Source organism: Trachypithecus francoisi, unplaced genomic scaffold (genome assembly GCF_009764315.1).
Source record: "Trachypithecus francoisi isolate TF-2019V2 unplaced genomic scaffold, Tfra_2.0 Lachesis_group8, whole genome shotgun sequence".
NCBI classification, from domain to species: Eukaryota; Metazoa; Chordata; class Mammalia; order Primates; family Cercopithecidae; genus Trachypithecus; species Trachypithecus francoisi.
In genome coordinates, this window is record NW_022681473.1 from 59,065,608 (window position 1) to 59,085,765 (window position 20,158).

Genomic DNA, 20,158 nt, shown 5'->3' on the forward strand with positions numbered 1-20,158 from the left:
AATACCAAGCCCCACTCCACCCCAAGTGTACCCACACTTTCCCCTTCCCAGCTGCCAGGCACATGCCCTCTTCTACCTTCAGTGTGAATATACCCCCTCTTTTCTCAATTATGCACACTGTACCTTTTCCCTAGTGTGTCACATTCTGCCTTCTTGGTGTGAATAAGGCAGATCTTTGACTTTCAGATCTTATTAAGAAATACATTTCTAAGGCTATTGCTGCTATAGCCTTATAGTCTTATTAAGAAATTCATTTTGTAGAGAAATGAAAATTTAAAAAACCAAAAGAAATACATTTTGTAAGACTATTACTGCTATAGGAACCACTATAGATAGTGATTCCTCCAATGGATCTGGGCAAAGTAAATTGAAAACCTTCTGGAAAGGATTGCTGCTCTACCCCCATATCTCAGAAATCTTTCATGGAATCACTACAACTTTATTTTGGTAGATGGGCTCAAGACAGGGGTGGGCTGCACACGTGGACCCTCCGTTGGACACAGGTGTTGGGGGTGAGCTTGGTGGGTAGGGGCAGATGCATCACAATGTTCCTGCTCTGCAGCTTAGTGTGGCCAAGGGGCCCTCCCATGTACACAGGACAGGAGTACACAGTCAGGTCGGCTGGGGGTGGCAGGTCGCTGGTGCCTGGGGCCTGTGTGCTGATGCTGACTGGAGGCAGAGGACTGGGTTGGCTGGAAGGACTGTCTTGCAAGGCTCCAGCTATCGGGTCCCACTCCGCATGTAGGACCTGTAGCCCGATCAGCAGCAGCCCTCTCTCTGGAACCGTGGGGTTTGGACCATTCTCCACCTGGGGGCGTCAGAAGCTGGTCAGGCAAGGCTAGGAAGCTGGGAGGTGGCAGGTGGGGAGTGGGGGTTGGGGGTTGGGACGTCGTGGTAGAGCGAGATCAGAGAAGCTAGCAGGGTTACCCAGGGGCAAGATCACCAAGCAGGGGTAACTGCGAGGTGTAATTAGAGACTTTGAGGGGACTGGAACCGCGAACGAGGGGTGGCGCTAAGATACCCTGAGGTGCAGAGGGTTGCTGTTCATCTCCAGACGTTTATACGGGAGCGGACTGGAGACCGCGCCTCGGCTACCAGGGAAATTCGAGCTGGGCACATTCTGTTCCAGGGCAGCTTCCCCACGCAATGCCAGCAGCAGGCGGCGCGGGTGGCGAAAGGCTGACAGGTGGAAGACGCGCTCTGGTACATCACTGTTCGCGTCCGCGCCCACGCCCAAGTAGCGAACCAACAGCTGCCCACGGCGCGACAACTGTCGCAGCCAGTGCCAGGGCGGCTGCGGACCGGCTGGCGCATGAGGTCGCCAAGGCAAGGGTAGGCGGCCAGTCCAGAGAGCGTGGGCCACTGCAGCACAGCGGCGGGAGGGGCACGGGGGTGCGCCCTTCAGCTGCTGCAACAGGCAATCAAGGTCGCGTTGTAGCGTGCCCACCAACCGGCTCAGTTCCAGAGCCTCTGTCTCTAAGACGCCCTCCAGGGACCGCCGCGCATTCGGCCCCAGCACTGACTTCGGGGCGCCAGACTCGTCTTGGCGAACCAGGTTGGTCAGCAGATCCTGCAGTGACTCCAGCCTCCGGTTGACTTGCACTAGGCGTTGCCGCAGTCGCCTTTCTGCGAGCTGGGCGCCTCCTCGAGTCTCAGGAACCCATACGGGTGAACTCCGCTGCAGCGCACTCAAGAGAAGGCGACTCTGGCGTCGCAACAGCCAGGCCTGGGGGCCCTCACTGAGTCCGCAGAGCCGGGGTTCAGGTGGTGAGGGCAGTAGGTGCATCTGGGCCTTACACTCTGCCATTGCATCCAGCTCCCTTAGCTCTTGGGGATAGAGGTGACGGGTGAGGGACAAGATGGACTCTCCCCACCCTAGACTCCAGAGAGTAAGCCTTCCTCTGATCCTTTACTGCCATCACCCCCCATAACAGTATGAATATTACCCCCATATACCTTTATTGAGACTGCTGTCCACATTTCTGTGGTGGGTAGCATTGCACTGTACTATTCCTTACCCCAAAACAGATAACTGAGTGAAGCTTACCTGGGAGGGGCATGAGCATGGCCAGCAAAGACTGGGGTGTGTGTGGCTGGACCCAGTTCCTGCTACTGGGGCTCAGGCAGGCTTGTGTGAGGCTAAACAGGGCCTCCCTGTCCTCAGTGTCCCCCAGAGGACCCCCGTAGAAAACTGAAGCTGAAGATGAGGTTAGAGCCTTTCAGTTCCAGTACCTTCAGTTTCCACCATTCCCAAAACCAAAGCTGTGAATTATATCCCACCCCCACCCTCTTCCAGGCTTTCCTGGGGGCTGATGACTCCAAGGGGGACAGGAAGGGTCTTACCAGCCAGCTCTTGCATGGCAGCACGGGGATTGCTAAGACTTGCCCACAGCTGGTCTTGGGTCTGAAGAACCTGGGTTAGGGTCACTTGACTCCTAGAGAAGGGGAGCGGAAAGCAGGGTTTCACATATCATCTGTATGCTGAGGACTGTCAAGTCTTCTCTTGAGTTCAAACCTCTCTCCTGAGCTTCAGGCCCATGAGGGTTCACTAGTCATTGCTGCTTGGCACCCCAAATACAACTTGCTTTCAACTGAAATCATCATTTCCCCCCATAAAACCTGTTTCACCTCCTATTTCAGTGAGAGGTATCACCAGCCACCCAATTATCTAAAACAAAAATCTGAGAGTCATCCTTGACTCCTCCTTCCTCCTCACCCCATATTTATTCTCTATTCCTTCCATGGCTACCACCCTACCACCCATACCACAATCTCCTCCCTGGAGACTTCCAGAGTCTCCTAAAGCTGCTCTGCTTGTCCCCAGTCCTGTCTCCTCTGGTCCATTCTCCACATTGCATCCAGAGTGATCTTTCCAACACACAAAAAGGATATTGTTTATTCTTCTACTGGGACTACAGGTGCCTGCCACCATGCCTGGCTAAGTTTTTGTATTTTTAGTACAGATGGGGTTTCACCATGTTAGCCAGGATGGTCTCGATCTCCCGACCTCGTGATCTGTCCACCTCGGCCTCCCAAAGTGCTGGGATTACAGGTGTGAACCACCATGCCTGGCCTACCTTGCCCTAGTCTTAAAGGCCCTTTATAATGAGCCTTACTTCTCCCTCCTCAACATCCAGCATGTCCATGTCAACCACACTCAGGTCTCCTCCCTTCTGCTGAATTTAGGTCCCTCTGCTCAGAAAGGTCCATCTCTACCTGATTTGCCCCTGCTTTTAAGATTCAATTCAAAGTAAAATCTCAAAGTCTTTGGAGAAGCCTTCCTTGACTTCCCCTTGCCCTTGGTCTTTGGAGCTTCCAAGGATGAATTAGTTTTACTCATCCCAGCATACGGAAGATACTCAATGTTTGTTGAGTGATTGACTGAGCAGCTCACCAACGCCCCCTGTGTGCCTGCAGCCTCGTTCCATAGAGCTGCCGGTGTAGCAGGAGGCCATGGAGGAGAAGCAGAGGTAGTGCCTGGGTGGGGGTTTGCATGTAGAGTCCTTGCTGGGCTAGCTCCACACTGTCAATCAAAACATGGCCCAGTTCCAGGGACTGGTTCCAGAAAACAGGCATGGAGTGCTGAGTCAGTACAGCTGGGGAGGAAGGAGAGTGCTGAGTCAGCACAGCACAGTTGCCCTCCCACTTCCAATTTGAGAGCCTGTAGGAGGTTAAGCTCCTCACCTGGCAAAGAAGCACTAGACTCTGCAGGCACAATAAGCCAAAGACGAAAATCTCTGTGAACAGTGGCTACATTCCTGCTTTCAGGTTGGCCTAAAAGCTGTTCTGATTCCAGGTCTGCAACCACTAGAGTCAGACAAGGGTCTGAGATCAGTCCTTGGGTAAAGAGGGTCAGGCAGAAGTCTAGGGATCAGACTTGAGGCTAGGGGTGTCAGGAGTCAGCTACAAGGCCAAGTGGACAGGTTTGGTGCTAGGTCACTGGCCATGAGTCCTGAGATTTCAAGCTAAGGCCCAAGTGTAGGATAGGATCCTGGCAGCCAATCTAGGCAATAAACTCACCTTTGGCTCTGCCTAACAGTTCCAGCAAGAGCTGTAGCAGCTCTTTCGGCCAATGGGGCATCAGATGACAGTTGTCCAGCACCAGCCAGTGCCCCTCATACATAGCCTGGGATAGAGTGCTGACCACAACTGAGACTGGGTCCCAGACTTCAGAGCCCAGGGCTATCACCTGCAGATGCTTCTGCCCCTGTGGACCAAAAAAGAGATGGCGGCATGACTCAAAGTGATCCTAGGGTGACCCGAGGGACCCAAACTAATGCTACCAGTATCCCAAAAGTCCCTGAGTAGTACAGAAAGATCCATGAAAATGCCTGGAGGGGGTCCCCACTCCCCAGCCTACAGGAACCTGGTCACTCCGTGACCAAAAGATTAGGTTCAAACCTGCTGATACTTGGCAGCCAGATTCTGGATGACAGTCAGAGGATGCAGAGTGGCTGTGGGGTGGCCGGGCAGTGGCAACAAGATCAGCATGGGCTGAGTAGCCCGACTATGTTTAAAGGGCATGGTGGGAGCGCCCATGTTTTCATCCAGGGGCCGACCCAGGAGGCTGGTGGTGAAGTCTGCCAGGGCACCTGCCAGGCACTCAGGTCGCAGAACGCGCCACAGGATCAGCTTCTGGAGGAGGCTAAGTGGCTCAGGCCCAGGCCCAGGTGCAGGACCCAGCACTGTGGATGACAGCGACAGGTAAGCCTGCCAAGCATTGGAGTGGCCTGCCAGGGAGGCACACAGGCCAACAAATGGGGGCAGCAACTCTAACATCTCACATTCATGCCAGGCTTTTGGCCCAAGCCAGGCCGGTCGAGCCACACCTGAGACTGGCTTGCTGTGGACTGTGCTGGGAGAGGCTGCTAGTCCAGGCCAGAGTGCCAGTCTTTCCAGCTCTGATGCTTTCCCTGTCACTTGCAGCAGAGCCAAAGCACCCAATGCACCCACCAACGGTACCTGGGTAAGGCCCAGTGCTGTCACAGTGCTGCCCAGCAGCTGGCGGGTCAGGTGTGCTCTCAGTTGCAGTAGATGACTGGCCAGGTCCTCCCCGTGATTAATCTCACGTGGCTTCATGCTATCCAGAGCCTGCTTGGTGACTGCCAGCCACTTCTCTGGGCTCATACGGAAAAGTGGCAGCAGGTTCTGCAGTTGGCTTAGGGCCTTTACCATGGCTATTCCATGCCAAACCACAGGCCGATAGGGTGCCCATGATACCATTTCCTGTAGTTTCTGCCCTTCTAGCTCTTCACAATGGGCACGCAGCTGGCATAGCTTTCCTTGGGCCCTCACCATGTTCCGCAGAAACTTGGCTGGCTTCTGACGCTTTGGATTCTGGAACAGCAGCATCGTCAGCAGCCGCTCCTGCATATACTCATTTGTTGGATGGATCTGGCCCTTTCCCACAGTCCCCAAACATCTACATTCATCTCCATCCCCTTACCCAGGTCCATCCAATACTCATCTCAACCCACAGACTGAGCCCCTAAGCACCTCAGCAGCCTCCACAGCCTTGCAGGTATCTAGGGCTCTGATCTTTAGGTCCTGCCAGCGGGTCTCGAGCTCAGGACACTCTCTGCACAAGATTTCATGCAGCATCTGTTCTTCCAGTATTTCCATGTTCAGGCCCAGATCCAGCACATTCAGCCCCTTTAGCAGTTCACAACCTAGCACTTGGGGTAACATGGGAGATGCTTAACCTCTTCCCCTTGGCAGAGCCAGGGGGTAGAGTAGACAGAGAGTATGGCTCCCTGCTATAGACCTGAGCCTGCTCTGGGCCAGGTTGAGTGAAGCCCTCTTAGGGCTGGTGCTGAGGGCCTAGTGTGTCCACACAACTGTGCGGACAATTTGCCCTCTGGGCCTCACCTTTTTCCATAGCGCAGAGGGAGAGGGTGGTGCTGAGATACAGACAGAAGCCAGGCTGCACCTGGGGTGGACTCAGCTGCTCCCGCTGCAGAAGCCATTGCAGTTCTTGGCACCCTAGACCCAGCTCCACGTTGGTCAGTAGCACAGGCAGGCCTGTGAGAGGGAGGCAAAGGAACCCTACCCACGATGCCAGCGCCCATGATCCCCATTCCCCATCCACGAGGTCTGGCTCCGACCAGCTTCCCTGTGGCTGATAGGAGGGTTTCCACAAGACGCTTCAATATAGTTAGTGCCGGAGATGAAGGATGGGAACTGAGGTTAGACTGAGGTGTGGGAGGCCTGTGGGGTCACAGAATGGGGCGAGTCAAAAGGGGTCCAGGGTGGGTGGGGACCAGTTCTCACCACAAGCAGCTGCCTCCTGGAGCTGAGAACCTAGCTCCGGGTCAGCACCTGAAAGAACACTAAGGTAGGGAAGAGACGGAAGCTGAGTCTCATAGGCTGGCTTTGACCCCTGGCTCTCTGTCTTCTCCTCTTTCTCTTCATTTTCCTCTTGCTCTTTCTCCTGCTCATTTTTTCTTTCCTCTGCCTTCTGCTCTTTTGTCTGGTCCTTAGCCTCATTACTCTCTTCACTATCATCATCTTCCTCTTTCATGTCCATTTTACTCTCTCTGTTTTGATTTCTCATGAGGCCTTTCCCTGGGGCAGAAAGATTTGGAGGAGCTCTTCTTAGGGGAGGAATTCACTCAAGGGCTCCATTTCATGAGGGAAGGTCTGTGGGAAGACATCTTAGGAAAGTTGCTTAAGCTCTCTATGACTCAATTTTCTTATCTGCAAAATGAGGTTGATATTAGTGGCGACCTCACAAGGTTACTGTGAAGATTAAATTAAATTATACATAGAAAACACTTAGATGTGCATATAGTAAGCACTCAATACATGTTGGCTCTCAAAATTATTACTCTAAAATTCCAGGGAGGGATCCTACTCATCCTCTATCTTCCCACAGCCTCTCTTCTGTATTTTCTATGCCTTTTCTTCTGCCTCTTGTAAGGGCATTTGTGGGATTTAGGGCCCATCCAGATAAGAATCAGGGTGATCTCATTCAAAGTCCTTAACTTAATTACTCTGAAAGAACCCCTTTCCAAATAAGGTCACATTTTTCTCACAAACTCAATCCCCAGCCTCTTCTTCTGGGAAATACTCTATTCCTTCTCCTAGAAAATGTTCCTTCCAATACTCCACCCAGAAGGGTCCCCGATCCAAACAGAGCCAATAGAAATATTACCCAGGATTTCTGAACACTGGATACATTTGGGTAGTGCTGAGTAGACCAGGGAAGTGGAAGATCATGGACCAATCAGTCATGTAGATTCAGAATCATTGTAATAAAGAGAAAAAATAAATGTGACCAAATTGATTCCTGTAGTATAGGCTGGTGCAATCTGGGACATCCTGATCACAAAAATGCAGTGTCCTCATTATGAAGGGAAAGACCACAAGAGGCTGAGTGATGGGCAGTTCAGATACTCCGGAAGCATTGCATTTATTATGTCTGCTTACCTCTACCCTCAGTGGGGGCTGGTGCCAAGCATCTATTCTCTGCCAGAGGTAGCGGGTCCAACCAGATGAGGGCCTGGTTGCTGGGGTCAAGCAGCAAAGGCCAACGGCAACTACTGTAGTGGGTGGGGCTTCGCAGAAGCAAGCCTGCCAGGTGGGCTGACTTTGCCTGTGGCTTCAGGTTTCTGTCCCACTGGTACTGTTCAGATGCAGAGCTCAGCAAAGACAGAATACTGAAGGGAGAGTGTGTAGCCAGCAGGGGGTTCTTTGGTGGTATGCTGACAGATTTTTGCTTCTGCTTCAGTGCCTGTGCCACATCATCTGGGCCCAGGGCCTCCTGAAAGCCCCTACACAGAGCTAACCACTTGTCCAGTAGCTCTTGGCGCCGCAGTGGTGGGAAGGGACCCAGGTAGATGATGGCAGCTGAGCATAGGAGGGCATCTCCGAACACAGTCATGCAGCGTCCCTTCAGCTTCTGGAGTGGACAGGAAGACCAGAGGCTGTGTAGGCCAGTGAGGAGGGTGCAGGGAGAGATATGGCAGAGGGAGGGCAAGGTGGGGTGTGGAGGAAAACATGGCAAGGAGTGCAGAGAGGGACAGAGGGAGGCAATGAGGGCACAGGGAGGAGCGGGGGAGTGGCATAAAAGGAACTTTGGGGGAGACATCTGGGAGAGGGATGGTTACCTGGAGCTGTATAGTCCAGGCATGCATAGGCATGAGCAGTGCAGCCTTCATGGGCCATTTGTGATACTGCCCACGCTGTGCTTGATTGAGGGTCTTTGCCACACAGTTGTGGGAAGCTTGGGCATCCTCCACCATCTTAGCCAGGGCCAAATTATTCTCCAGGGTCTCCTGGGCCTGAAACTGGTAGTAGCCCAGGCGGGCCTGCTCCCGAATGAGTGTTGCCTCCACTTGCTGCAGCAGCAGGCCCGTGGGCAGTCCCCGGCAATGTGCCAGCCCATAGTGCAGAACAGCCCAGAGCCAGGCTGCCAGGCTGGCTGCAGGTCGGCTCACTGCCCGCAGGGCTGCATCGTTCATACCTGGAGCTTTCAGAATTAGATGTAACTTTATCAGCTCTGAGTCTGTTATCTTCTCCTTGGGGAAGAACACCAGCTCCTGGAAGGATGTATGTTAAAGGGATGGGGAAGACACAGATGCTCTGGACCTTGACCCAACAGTTTAGCCTTGCCAAGTCTCCCTTTTATGACTCCCCTATCCTCCTTCATTGTGCTCCACCCTTCCTACCTGATAAAAATCCTCAGTGCATAACAGCTGTTTGGCACTGGCCCAGCCTGTTTCACGGTGGAACAAGTCACACATTGCATCAGTCACCCGGACCACAGATTCTGGTGGTGCTCGATAGCTCCGTATCTCCTCGAAGTCAGCCACCTGCAGCTGGCTCAGAGGCTCCAGAAATGCCTTGCTCATCTACACGAGGAGAGATACCTTCTAAAGTGAGCTCCTGAGATGTTCTGTTCTTCCTTCAAGGTGTTTCTAGGGGGATCATCTCCTCCTTGGAGTCCCCATGAGAGGTCACTCCCCAAGCCATCCTATTACCTTTGTCCCCTCCCCGCCAGAAGACTCCATGATGAGTCACTCCATCCTCTCCTCTTGGTATCCTTAGAGGGATTGCCCTCTTTCAGGAGAGGAGCAGTGCAGGGCAGGCGGCAGGAAGAGCCTACCTGCTCCAGGAAAGCCTCTTGCTGAGCCTGCAGGGCATCCCGCTGCTTGGCCAGGTTCTCAATGAGGTTCTCTTGATGCCTACACTCTTCCAGCTGCTGCTTGTATAGGAGCTTGCTTTGCTCTAGCTGCTGCTGAAACATGCTGAGGCTCTGCAGAGAGATATCCAGGCCTTGCAGTTCCAGATCCTGAGCCATGTGGGAACACCCCAGAAGACCCTATGATCCCGGGACTCTAGCATACTCCTCACTTGAAAGACTGACAACGTTGAACTCCAAGTAGGCCACAGAGAGAGGCTGAGCTCTGGGTCTGTCACTTATTAGTCCGTGAGTTACATATCTAGTAATGCAGCCCCAAATGTGTGGTTGCTTTTTCTGCAGCCGCTTCACCCAAAGACTATGTGTGTAACAGTTACGTTACATTACTCTATATTTTAGTTGACCCATTAGCAGCAGTTATCACAGAAGACAGTTCCCTCCCTCTTGAGGCATCCCCCTCTGTTGGCCTTCGTGATACTGTGTTCTCCTTGGGCTTTCTCTAACTTCTCTGGCTGCTCTTTCTCATTCTTTTCCTCTGTGAGCTTAACTATTCCTCATCAATTTTTTCAGAGCTTCCTTTCTCTTCTTACTCTACACTTATAAATGCCTTCTCCAATCTAATGGCTTTGATTCCTACTTATGTTCCAACTGCCAAATCTCTCTCTCCAGCTAGGTTCCCTCCCAGCCCCATACCACGTATTCATCTGCCTAGTGGAAATCTCTTGGGTGTCTCACAGGCCCCTCAGATTCCACATGTCCCCACATGAATGTATTTGGTTATGCCTTCTCAGCTCTCCTGCAATCTGACTCCTCTCCTGTGTATTCTTTTTCTCAGAGAATGGTGGCAAGATACACTCAAGTTTCCCAAGGAACAAACTGAGTTGTTACGCTTGGCTCCATCTCCTGTATCCCCCAAATCCAGCCCATCTTTGAGGCCCTTCAATTCTACCTCCTAAATGCCTCTCGTGTACACTGCCTTTCCCAACGTTGGTCACTCACACTCAGGCCCTCTCACTCCTCACCTTCTGCACTGGCCTCCTAACTAGTCTCTCAGTTTTTATTCTTACTCCCCTCCTTTTATCCCCCCACTGCAGCCTGGCTGGTTTTCTAAAAGCTGAATCATTGTCATTAACACTTGCCATTTCTACATTTGATTGACAATACCCCCATGACCAGACCCCTACTCATCATTCCAATCTCATCTCTTTTCTCTCTCCTAGCACGCTACTTTCCAGCCATTCCTGACTTTCAGTTCCTCCAACATGGCACACGCTCTTTTGCCTCTAGGCCTTTCACATGCTGTTACATCAACCTGGCCCCTTTCAAACACAGATCAAATCTGACCTAAGTTTCAGTAATCAACTTTCATGTACTTTATTCCTTTGTTTACATAGTTAGGGAATGTTTTTGAGCTCCTACCATGTTATATACATGCTCTGTGCTGCATAGCAGGGCATTCTGCTTTCTCTAGAAAGTTTTTCTTAATATTTTAGAGCACTCTGAACTTACTCCGTTATAACATGGTTTTGTCATTGCCTGGATGAGTATATCTTCTGCTAAACTATAAGCACCATGAAGGTAAGGATAGTGCCCTATCTCTTCTTATTAGGAAGCAACCTAACCTATTTTTTTTTTTTTTTTTTTGGAGACAGGGTCTCACTATGTCACCCAAGCTGGAGTGCAGTGGTGCAATCATGTCTCACTGCAGCTTCAACCTCCTGGGCTCAGGTGATCCTCCCACCTCAGACTCCTGAGTAGCTGGAACTACAGATAGGTGCTACCATGCCTGAATAATTTTTTGTAGAGACAGGGTTTTGCCAAGTTGCCCAGGCTGGTCTTGAACTCCTGAGTTCAAGTGATCCATTGGCCTTGGCCTTCCAAAGTGCTGGGATTACAGGCGTGAGCCACTGTGCCTGGCCTAACCTAATATTAATAGTAACTAACATTTATTGAGCTCTTACTATGTGCCAGCACATTTAAATACTATACATGTAAGATCTTGCTTAATCCTCATTACAACCTTACAAGGTTAGGGAAGTCTCCCCAACCTTTCTGGATCTTTGTTTTCTCATCTGTAAAGGGAGAAAAGAATAGCTACCTCAGAAAGGTGTGGCAAGGATTCTATCATCTATCTATCTATCTATCTATCTATCTATCTATCTATCTATCCCTCCATCTAGATGTAAATGTAGGCATTTATTAATATAGACATAAATATTAAGAAATGCCTGAACAAAAAATAAATTTTTGTTGAGTGCAATAATGAAAAAATTAACCAGTCGAATATAAGAGAGTAAAGAGATGGAGGGGCCCAGACTGAGTCCTGGGATTTGGCTCAGTGGATGGTAATGCCATTTCTTGGGGTGTGGAACACTGGAACAAGTACACACTATTACGGCTATTGATTGAATGACCAAGGGATCTGACTCTGAATGACCCTGAGACTACGAACATCTCTTATCCAGATCTTTGGCTTACTGTGTTCTGCTCTGGTATAACTGACTCACAGATCAAGGAATACTAGCACCCCTAAACCAGATCAACAATCCTGGTATTAATCATCTTGGGAAAATGTCGGGCAAAAAACTGGGAAAGGGGATTTCTGTTGCTCTTTGACTTTGTTTTCTTTCTTTGCAACTTAACTGAGTCTTGAGGTCTAATCTAAGCTGTTCATCCTAGGTGGTAAATAGTAGGGGGGCACCAGTACCTTTAAAACTCCAGGGGACACCATTTACATCAAACACAATGAAAATCATATTAGTAGACACGACATATGCCACGTATCTGGAGTTGTGTGGCACTGGATGATAGTCCTAAGGGCAGTCATCAGAAGAGCTGGCTAGGTATTAGGAGCTTAAGACCTGAAACCCTAGTAGAAAGATTATCTGAGTGTGAGATGGGCACTAGTTCACTGCTCTGAAGTTATACCAGAACATTTATCAAAATCTTGTGTAGTAGGAAGAAAAGGTGCTATTTTAGAATTCCTCTTATTAAAAGCAAAACTGCTCTTTAGTTTGGGAAAACACCTTTAGCTGGGAGTATTTGGCTTTAGAAGGTATGATAAGCCCTATCATCACCAATTTGAGCCAAATGTAAGAAGTCTGTTTATTCAAAGAATAAGATTGTTCTGTATAAGACAGCAAAAGGTTTTGAGGTTTCAACTAGAAGGGCGTGCTAAAGGAAAAATGGGACGGCTCAGAAACATTGTAGAGCAGGTATTAGAGAGATGAGAGAGGAAAGGAAAAGTTGGTCACTGGAAAATGCCTGGTAGAGGAGGGTGAATAAGAAAATTCAGGACACTCTTATCTAGTATACCATTATAAATCTACTTCTGGTTCTATGCCATAGCATAAATTTCTCCCTGCTGCCATCACCCATCTACATGTCCTCACTGTACACAACAGTTTTGTTTGTTTGGTGCTTTTGTGGAAGAAAGGGTATAGGGACAAAGTGCTACGGAAAAAGAGGATAATTCTAAGAGGTGAGTGAGTGGTGACTGAGATGTAATCCCTTCCCCAACCCCAATGGGAATCTACAGCATACTGAACTTCTCATGATCAAGGTACTAGGGGAAACCAGAAGCAGATGCTTGGATTTCACACGTTATGAAGAATCAATCTGATCTTAGCTGTGTCATGGGAAACTTTTGAACCTAAGCTGTAAAGGAGGAGGCAGCAGAGATTAGAGAGATTTCCTAGGGGAAGGGGAAGCTTAGGGGGACAAGAACTAAGGTTCATTCTGGTTGCTTCCTTTCAAGTCCCCTTTTGGGCTTCTGCTTTGACACCATCATGGAAGCCTCAAAATCGTCTCCTTACTTTGCTGGAGGCTTTCAGCTGCTGTTCCAAGTCAGAGATCAGATTGGCATGGGTACCATGCTCCTTAATCAGCATTCTCAGATTCTCCAAGGCATTCTGGACCCTGGAGATACAATGTGCTGGTGAGGAAACCCAAAGGAGCAGAAGGAGCTCCATTGCAGGGGACAGGACCACTCACCGCTGGGCCTTGTTCTTAATCTTCAGGATTGTCTGTTGCTGCAGCATCAGGAAAGTGTCCAGGAAGTCTAGGAAGGTCTTAGGGGTGACGAGTGGCAATGCAGGGCACAGGTGCTCATGGTAGTGGGTGGCCGAAAGGTGGATAAGAGCCATGGCTTTGGCCACACTGGGAATTGAGGCCTGGAGGTCTGGGTACTTCCAGGAGCCTGCAATGGGCATGCTTTAGCCTCACTTCGTGAGCTTGTAGGAAAACAGGAAAGGAAAGGGATCCTCTCCTAGCTCAAGAAGAAGGGTAGGAAATGTGAAGGGGGCTCTGTAGGCTCTAGAGAGGGAGAGAGAGATTGACCTAGGTAATAACCCTCATTAGAGCCTGGTAAAGATGAGTGGTAAGGACAAGTAAAAAGGGCTCACCATCATCAAGGGGTAGACTCCGAGCACCCTCCAGGTGATGCTGGGCCACTTTGACCAGGGAAGCTTGGTCCCAGGGTTCATAGCGGTCAATGCTGGCAGTGGCCAGTTGAAGGAGCCTCAGGAAAAGGGTGGAGGGCAGCTGCTTGTGGGCCTGTTTATCTCCAATCAGGAAGAACAGGTGAAGGTGGCTGCACACTTGCTGGTGGAACCTATGGGCCAGGGCTCAGCTAATGTCCTCCCCTTTACCTTTGCTTGCCCCTCCTGGCCCTAGTCCCAACCAGACCACTTAGCCCCAATCTCTCAGTCCTCATGGCAGCCCACAGAATTCCTTTTGGCCAAGATAGAGTAAAAGCAGAGCAGACTCGGGTATGGGGTTCTTGGCCTCACCTCTGCAGCACCATTTCCTTCTTGATGTTCTGTTTGACACCAAGGTTCTCCCTGGGGAAGTGTTCTTCAATGCGGTCCAAATCTGCTTCTGTGTACTGGCCAGGGAAACTGCCTGAGGTTGCCAGGGCCAGGAGGCGATGAAGTGTAGTGAGATCCACACCACTGGGTACCAATAGAGCCACTGGCTGGCTTAACAAGCCAGCATGCCAGCTGGCATCTCGTAGACATTGGAGAATGGCCTCCTCTGACCCAGATGGTAGATGAAAGAAATGGGCCTGACATATACTAGAAGCCAGAGTGATGGCAGTGTGGCGCCCAGTACCCAGAGCCCCCGAAAGCAGCAGGCCATGCTGCCGGGGCCTGGCCAACACCCGGACCAGGCGGGCCACATGCTGTGCCATGGAATGACACTGGGCAAGGTGGGAGCTCAGCTTCAGTTGAGCAGCTGAGGTGGCCAGCTGCTCCTCTAGCTTCTCCCACTGCCGTTCCAGGTACAAGTTGGGGGTTTCAGAGTTAGGCCCCAGTGTCAGCTCCTGACTGAAGACCACGTCTGAGGGCTTTTCCTGGGGATGTAGTAGTAGCACTGGTAATAACAGGGGTGAGACCAGGTCCATCTGGGGTGCCTTCTGCCACCGAGTCTTGAATGATCTCCTTACCTGGAGCCTATAGTTGGACGCCCTTCTGCCTTTCTCTTGCCTTATCTTGTGACTTATGCTTTCCCTCATCCCTCTGCTTACTGGTCCTATAGATGGTGTTAGACTTGGGTCACTGGAGTTTGAGCTTGTGGTGACCTGAAGTCCATAAGGCTCCTCTTCCTCCTCTGTTTCACTGTTGCTGCTGCTGAAGTCCTCCCACTGGGCCAACTCCCCTTCAGATTCTACTTCGGGTACCCTCTCCTCCTCCTCCTCATCCTCCTCATGGTCCTTGCCCAGGTTCTGGGGCCCTGGACCACAGCAGAAGACACTCTGAGCTACTACTAGGAGCAGCTTGGCACAATAGGAGCGTTCCCTAGGGCTGTCCAGCCGGTCACAAAAGGTTCTCTGTGCCTCATGCAACCAAAGACGCACCACGTTGCGTGTGGCCATCATACTGGTCAGACGAGTGCCACGCAGGCCTGACACCCGGCGCAAGTGCTCCTGGTGGTTGGGATAGTCCACAAAGCCTCGGGAGCCTGTTCTATTAGACAGCAGCTGCAGGTTGCTCAGTAAGTGGCTCACAGAGTGTAGGGAGAAGTGGTAGTGTGGGTGGAGGGGTGAAGGCATGAAGCAATTGCACACAGCCTCCCAAGCCTCTACTGAGGCCCTAACTAGGGCTCGTGCCAGAGCACGCTCCCGCTCCACAGAAGGGAAACGCTCAAGCCAAGCCTGAATAATAGGCACATGTCTGTCCAGCAGGGTGGCCTGGGTCATGCTTTCCAGGGCCAGGACTGTGAAGAGTCGGAAGAGGCGTGGACACAGTGGGCGCTCACAGTAGCCTGGCACTGTGACAGTGGCAAGGAAATTGACTGTAGGCTGCAGTGTCTGCAGTTCCAAGGTGCTGTGGGCATACACAGTGCCATCCATGGCCTGGCGCAGAGTCTCCAACACTGGCTGGCAGCTCTTCTCTGGGTCTATGGGACATGAGGAATAATAATGAGGACATGTAAAAGTCCACATGAGAGTATCAGTCTGTTCCTTCTATTCCTGCCACACATGGTTCTAAAGGAATTTTGTGAATCTGACATGTTGAGACTCGATCACATTTGAGTAAGCTATTCTCCCTCCCCCACATTCTCCCTAAAATTGAGGAATTTCTTCTCCCTTCTCCCTAGTTCCTATCTCTTCTCCTTCTCCTTAGATCCTAGCTCCCTATCCTATTTGGAAGCTGAGAAGGATAGAAACCAGATCTGACCACAATTAGGGAGAAAGCACAATCATTTCAGTCAAAGAGAATAGAGTTATATCACATGTACACACAAAAAAATCAAATTTAGGCTGGGGTGTGGTGGCTCACCCCTGTAATCTTAACACTTTTGGAAGCTGAGATGGAAAGATTTCTTGAGGCCAGGAGTTCAAGACCAGCCTGGGTAACATAGCAAGACCTTGTCTCTACAAAAAATGAAAAATAAAATAGCTGGGCCTGGTGGCGTGTGTTGTAGACCTGTCTACTTGGGAGGCTAAGGCTGGAGGATCACTTGAGCACAAGAGCTTGAGAGAGCCCTGATCGCACTGTCCAGCCTGAGTGGCAGAGTGAGACCTTGTCTCTAAATAATAATAATAATAATAATAATAATTTAAAAAACAAACTTTATTAAGACACGATTTACATACAACAAAATGTATACATTTTAAGTGTACAGTTCAGCAAGTTTTGACTAATGTACACACCTGTGTCATCACCACCCCAATGATATTTAGAACATTTTCATCACCCTAGAAAGTTCCTCATGCTCCTTTAAAGTCAATCAATCCCCCTGCCACCACCATCACAGGCATTGTTATTTGATCTGATTTCCATCACTATAGGTTAGCTTTGTCTGTTCTAGAACCTCAAATAAATAGAATCATACAGTATATACTTGATCATGTCTATCTTCTTTTACTCAGCAGGTTTTTGAGACTCATCCACGTTTTTGAGTGTTTCTGTAGTTTGTTCCATTTTATTCCTGGGTAATATTTTTCTGAGAGCCCCCAGTTAAACTGGTGTTCTAGTACCAGAGCAATCAACAACCCTGCCCTAACAGGAAATAAAGGGGAGCTGAGTGTGGGGGTTTACAGTGTGCCTTTCACAGGATACTTCTTTTATCTGATGGACTGCCTAATGCCTAGTTGTCTGACCTGTGACCAGAGAGTCCTTCACACAGAAAACTTGCTCTGATTCTTTAGATAGAAGGACAAATTCAATACACCGCAACAATAGGAAACAAGTTCAAAGATTTTTACTTAATCCTGTGCAAGGAGGGCATAATGAGCCCAGGAGGTCAGTCTTCCATCCTCATGTCACCTGAGGCAGCAATGAAGAGTCAGAGAGAGAGAGAGAGAGACAGAGACAGAGAGAATGCGGGAGGAAAGGAGGAATGGAGTGAGGGACTGGCAGTATATATAAGGAAATAGGGTGTGGGTCATTTTAAGTTTTCAGGCAAATGCCTGAATGCCTGTTTTTAAAGGAAAGGAGGGAAAGCAGGGAACTAGTTGGCTAGGTGGGAGAGGTGCCTCTAAATTCTTATCTCTTGCCACCACCTGGAGCCATTTGGGTGTATATGTGGATTTACCATTATACAGAACAATGCTACTGTGAACGTTCATGTATACTAAGTTTGAGGATATGTGGTTCTCATTTTACTTGGGTGAGTACCTAAGAGTGGAATTGCTGGGTCATATGTTAAGTAACATTTAATTTACTAAGAAACTGGCATTTTTTTAATAGTGGATGTACCATTTTACATTCTCACCATCAAAGTGAGAGAGTTTCAGTTGCTCTACATCTTTGAAAACACTTGTTATTGTCAGTCTTCTTAATTATCACATGGTGGTTTAAATTTGCAGTTCACTGATGCCTGATAGTATCAAGCATCTTTTCGTATACTATTGGCCACTCATACATCTTTTGTGAAGTGTTGTCTGTTTAAGTCTTTTGTCCATTTAAAACATTGGGATGATGTTTGTTTTCTTATTGAGTTGTAAGAGTTTTTATGTATTTTGGGTTCAAGTCCTTTGTCAGATACATGTATCATGAGTGTTTTCTCTGTCAATAGCTTCTTTTTTCATTTTCGTGAGAGTGTCTTTTGAAGGGCATAGGTTTTCAATTTTGATAAAATTTAGGTTTTGTGCCCTAAGAAATCATTGCCTAACCAAGGTCACACAGATTTTTCTCCACTTTTTTTCTAAAAATTTTATAGTTTTAGCTTTTACATTTAGGTCTGTGATCCATCTATAATTTATTTTTATCTATATTATGAGGTAGAATACATGGTTCATTTTTTTCCATGCATATATCCAGATGTTCCAGTACCATTCTTTGAAAAGGCTATCCTTTCCCCCCATTGAATTATCGTGGCACATTTATTAACAATCAACTGGCCATATATGACTACTTATCAGATTTTCTGTTCTATTCCATTAGTCTATATGTATATCCTTATACCAATACCACACTCTCTTCATTACAACTGTAGAGCCAGTTTTAACATCACTAGTGTAGGTGTCCCAACTTCATTCTTTTTCAAAGTTGCTTGGCTCTTCTAGATCTTTTGCATTACCATGTAAGTTTCAGAATAAGTCTGTCAACTTACCAAAAAAAATCTGTTAAGATTTAGCTTGGCATTGCATTGAATCTATAGATCATTTGGGGGAGAACGAGGACCTTATTGATACTTACTCTTCTGATCCACGAACATCATAAATTTCTCCATTTATTTAAGTTTCCTCTATCTCAGCAATATTTAGTCATTTTCAGTGTCCAGATCTTGAATACTTTTCATTAAATTTATTCCTAAGTATTTTATCCTTTTAAATGACTTTTAAGTAATATTTTAAAATTTCAATTTCCAATGGTTTGTTACTAGGATATAGAAATACAAATGATTTCAATGGATTGATTCTGTATCCTGTGACCCTGATGACTTATTTATTGTAGTAGTTTTATGGGGTTTTAGACAAATATTTCTCTGGGGTCTCTATGTAGACAATCATATTATATGCCAATACAGACAGTTTTAACTTGTCTTTTCTAATTTTAAAAGCTTTTATTTCTTTTTCTTAATTGCATCGATGTGGTCTCCAGTACAATATTGAATAGAATCAGTGAGTATGTTCTTGCCTTTTAACTGATTTTAGGGGGAGAGTATTCAATATTTAACCATTAAGTATGTATTTAGCTGTAAGTATAATAGACGGTCTTCATCAAATTGAGAAAGTTATCTTCTATTCCTAATTTCCTGGGAGTTATGGAATAGTGTTGGAATTTTGTCAAGTGATTTTTATCTACTAACATTACTTACTCATTTGCTCCTTTATTCTGTTAATGTGAGTTACACTGATTGATTTTTCAATGTTTAGTCAGCTTTGCCTTCCCAGGATAGACTCCATTTGGTCTTAAGATGTTATTATTTTTGTATGTTGCTGAATTTTATTTAATAATATTTCAGTGAGGATTTATTTTTGCATTTAGGTTTATGAAAGATAACAGTTTATTTCTTTTCTTGAAATGTCTTCGTCATGGCTTAGTATTCTCCGTTTTCTGAAAAAGTATGTGTAAGTTGTACTTCCTTTTCTAAATACTTGATATAATTCAACTGTATAACCATCTGGGACTGGAAACATTTATTATTATGCATTCAAACTTTTCTTAGGTATGAGGCTGTTCATTTTCTATTATTTTTCTTCTTTTGGTCAGGCTTTGACAAGTTATGTTTTTGTAAGGCATGTGATATGGTTTGGCTCTGTGTCCCCAACCAAATCTTGTCTTGAATTGTAATCCCCATATGTTGAGGGAGGGACCTGGTGGGAGGTGAGTGGATCATGCGGCCAGTTTCCCCCATGCTGTTCTCATGATAGTGAGCAAGTTCTCACAAGATCTGATGGTACGTCTCCTCATCCCCCCACCCCCACCCCACTGCTATGTAAGACGTGCCTTGCTTCCCCTTCGCCTTTTGCCATGATTTTAAGTTTCCTGAGGCCTCCCCATTCATGCGGAACTGTGAGTCAATTAAACCTACTTTTTTTTTTCTTTTGAGACGGAGTTTCACTCTTGTCACCCAGGTTGGAATGCAATGGCGCGATCTTGGCTCACTGCAACCTCTGCCTCCCAGGTTCAAGCGATTCTCCTGTCTCAGCCTCCCAAGTAGCTGGGATTACAGGTGATCCCCATCATGCCCAGCTAATTTTTGTATTTTTAGTAGAGATGGGGTTTTATCATGTTGGCCAGGCTGGTCTCAAACTCCCGACCTCAAGTGATCAACCTGCCTCAGCCTCACAAAGTGCTGGGATTACAGGCGTAAGCCACCACGCCCGGCCTAAATCTCTTTTCTTTATGAATTACCCAGTCTCAAGGAGTTATTTATTGCAGTGTGAAAACAGACTAATACAGCATGTATCCATTTTATCTAAGTTACTAAATTTATTAGCATAAAGTTTTTCATAATTTTCCCTTATTACCCATTTTTTAAAACTCTTCTTTTTAAAAATGAGGGTCCCACTATGCTGCCCAGGCTGGTCTTGAACTCCTGGCCTCAAGAAATCCTCCTGCC

General features: G+C 48.0%; 1 protein-coding gene across 1 annotated transcript in view; it reads right to left on the reverse strand.

Annotated features, from left to right (window-relative positions):
• Window positions 1-418: 418 nt before the first annotated feature.
• DNHD1 (dynein heavy chain domain 1) overlaps window positions 419-20,158 on the reverse strand; it is a 75,267-nt gene continuing 55,527 nt past the window's right edge. Inside the window, exons 24-42 of the mRNA XM_033206600.1 lie at window positions 13,933-15,541; window positions 13,546-13,754; window positions 13,136-13,340; window positions 12,958-13,060; window positions 9,107-9,256; window positions 8,670-8,852; window positions 8,109-8,540; window positions 7,429-7,900; window positions 6,271-6,564; window positions 5,869-6,021; window positions 5,497-5,675; window positions 4,402-5,367; window positions 4,021-4,207; window positions 3,685-3,807; window positions 3,395-3,596; window positions 2,344-2,435; window positions 2,048-2,197; window positions 1,022-1,827; window positions 419-808 (exon numbers count right to left, since the gene is read on the reverse strand). Of these exons, the coding sequence (XP_033062491.1) occupies window positions 458-808; window positions 1,022-1,827; window positions 2,048-2,197; window positions 2,344-2,435; window positions 3,395-3,596; window positions 3,685-3,807; window positions 4,021-4,207; window positions 4,402-5,367; window positions 5,497-5,675; window positions 5,869-6,021; window positions 6,271-6,564; window positions 7,429-7,900; window positions 8,109-8,540; window positions 8,670-8,852; window positions 9,107-9,256; window positions 12,958-13,060; window positions 13,136-13,340; window positions 13,546-13,754; window positions 13,933-15,541 (6,866 nt within the window). The 3' untranslated portion in view covers window positions 419-457. The remainder of the gene's footprint in view (window positions 809-1,021; window positions 1,828-2,047; window positions 2,198-2,343; window positions 2,436-3,394; window positions 3,597-3,684; window positions 3,808-4,020; window positions 4,208-4,401; window positions 5,368-5,496; window positions 5,676-5,868; window positions 6,022-6,270; window positions 6,565-7,428; window positions 7,901-8,108; window positions 8,541-8,669; window positions 8,853-9,106; window positions 9,257-12,957; window positions 13,061-13,135; window positions 13,341-13,545; window positions 13,755-13,932; window positions 15,542-20,158) is intronic.